The following is a 1,902-nucleotide window of genomic DNA, read 5'->3' on the forward strand; positions in this document are numbered from 1 at the left end:
AAACCATATGTTAGACTCTCTGCTCGACAACGGTGCCACAAATTTGTCCCCTCCTTGGAGGTGTCGCCTAAGATGCTCATGGAGTCCTCACCAGAGAGATGTAGTTAGGGTTGGTCACTTCTCAGGGTGTGGGCGTCTAGGCGCAATGTACTCCATTTGCCGATGATTCCTTGATAACTTCTTCTTCAGCACCGACCAGACCTTGTCATCCACTCGCTAACTCTCCTAGGTGCATGGATGAGGGGTGTGTTGGCCCAGACTGCTCTAGAGCCCTCACGCTATAGAGGTCTTCCGACAACGATTGTGGCACGCTTTGATTGCCGTGTGTCTTGCCTCCTTGAGGCTAGACAAGTCGAGGCGTTGAGATGTGGTTAAAAGAATAGTGGTGTAATGGTCAAAAGGTGACGTGTCTGTCGAAGAATGCGAATATAAGTTGGACATGAGATTTTAGGTCGTCAATTTAACTAGCAAAATATGTGTCATATACCACACACAAAAAATAGTATTGATTCATATTAGTTGTCGCTTAAAGGGATGTAAGTATTTAGCACTGAAATATGCCTATATACATGTGTTTCAGGGACAACTAATATGGTTTTGAGATTTCAATCGACGACGAATCTAAATTTTTTTTATGACATTTAACACATATTTTGATAGTCAAATTGAAGAGAGGTGTTCATAGGGGTAAGGTATGCGTATGTGTATCCATATAGATGAGTGTATAGACGTATATATATAAACGCTTGTGTCTGTACTGATGTTAAAAAACTTACATTCCCATCGGAGTACGCCTTTTCTTTTCATGGTGTATTCCAGAGAAAAACATTTGACAACCAGGTGAGCCACCGTGCTCGCGCGCGGCGCGCGGCGCGCGTATGCACCGTGCACCTACCGCAGGGCAGCTGTCAGCCTGGCACGTACGACTCCCAACCCGAAACAAGATGTTCGTGCGGTCGTGCTCCCTTTCTTCTTGGTCGGCGGCGGGAGCAGCAGCAGTAGCCGCGCGCGCCCCGGCGAGCCCTCCTCCTCTCCCCTCCTCCCCGGCCACGCCGCCGCCCAAGCCCGGGTCCAGGTCCATGGCCACCTCCGGCGCCGGCGCCGGAGCCGGCCGGGTCCGCCTCGCGGTCGTCGGCGATGTGGTACTCTCCCTCCCTCCCCCTCTTATTAAGAGTTAAATAAAACCGTTAACCCTCTATATTTCCTCGCGGGCGTGCTTCGGGTCGTCGAGACTGGCGTTGTGGTTCTTCATGGGGTTCGGATGCGTAGGTGGGGATTGGGCGCTGAAGTCTCTGCTCGTTGACCTGGTTAATTCTGTTAGGCTCCGATTTGGGTGCAACAAGAGGGGTTCAGGTTCAGCGATATCTGTTTTTGTTTGCGAATTGCGAGTAGTGTCCATCTAAGGTGCATTTGATCTTAGTTTAGATTGGGTCATATAGGACGATGAGTTAGATGTGATGGCTGCTCTATTGAAGGCAGGTTCTGGCGTCTATATGAATATATTGTGGGGAAATGCATTTTCTGGCTTCAAACAAACCCTTGGAGTGGCATCTTTTGGATACCTTTTCCCCTCTCCAACAAGCACCCAAATATGTGTTGTTCTGTATTATAAGAAGTTGCCCGAATTGCGCAATAGTATAGATCAACCAAACTCAAACAAAAAGAAAACCAAATTAGGCTACCAGAGGAAACATGCAAAAACAGAGGAAAATGCAGATCAACCGAGCTCAAACATGCTGCGGCCGAGCGTGCAGCAGCAGGCGTCTGAGCGCCTTCGCACCAGCCCTCACAAGAGCACCAGCGTGATCATCTGTTCTTTTGAACCATGATGTGAAATCACCGTTGGGCTGTGGTGAGATGGGTAGCCGGGAGATTAAGTACGGTAGGAGCGCACTGTAAGCA

At 49.2% G+C, this 1,902-nt stretch overlaps 1 protein-coding gene across 2 annotated transcripts in view; it reads left to right on the forward strand.

The window, feature by feature from the left end:
* The first annotated feature begins 804 nt into the window (after positions 1-804).
* The window catches only part of LOC123163944 (uncharacterized), a 6,036-nt gene continuing 4,938 nt past the window's right edge, over positions 805-1,902 (forward strand). The window contains exon 1 of one of the 2 annotated variants that reach the window (XR_006482105.1): positions 805-1,895. Coding sequence is in view for 1 of the 2 variants with exons in the window: in XM_044581350.1 (XP_044437285.1) it covers positions 879-1,142 (264 nt within the window). In the remaining variant the exon portion in view is untranslated. The remainder of the gene's footprint in view (positions 1,896-1,902) is intronic. The other variant, XM_044581350.1, reaches the window with a different exon arrangement.

Source organism: Triticum aestivum, chromosome 7D (genome assembly GCF_018294505.1).
Source record: "Triticum aestivum cultivar Chinese Spring chromosome 7D, IWGSC CS RefSeq v2.1, whole genome shotgun sequence".
In the NCBI taxonomy this organism is placed as follows: domain Eukaryota; kingdom Viridiplantae; phylum Streptophyta; class Magnoliopsida; order Poales; family Poaceae; genus Triticum; species Triticum aestivum.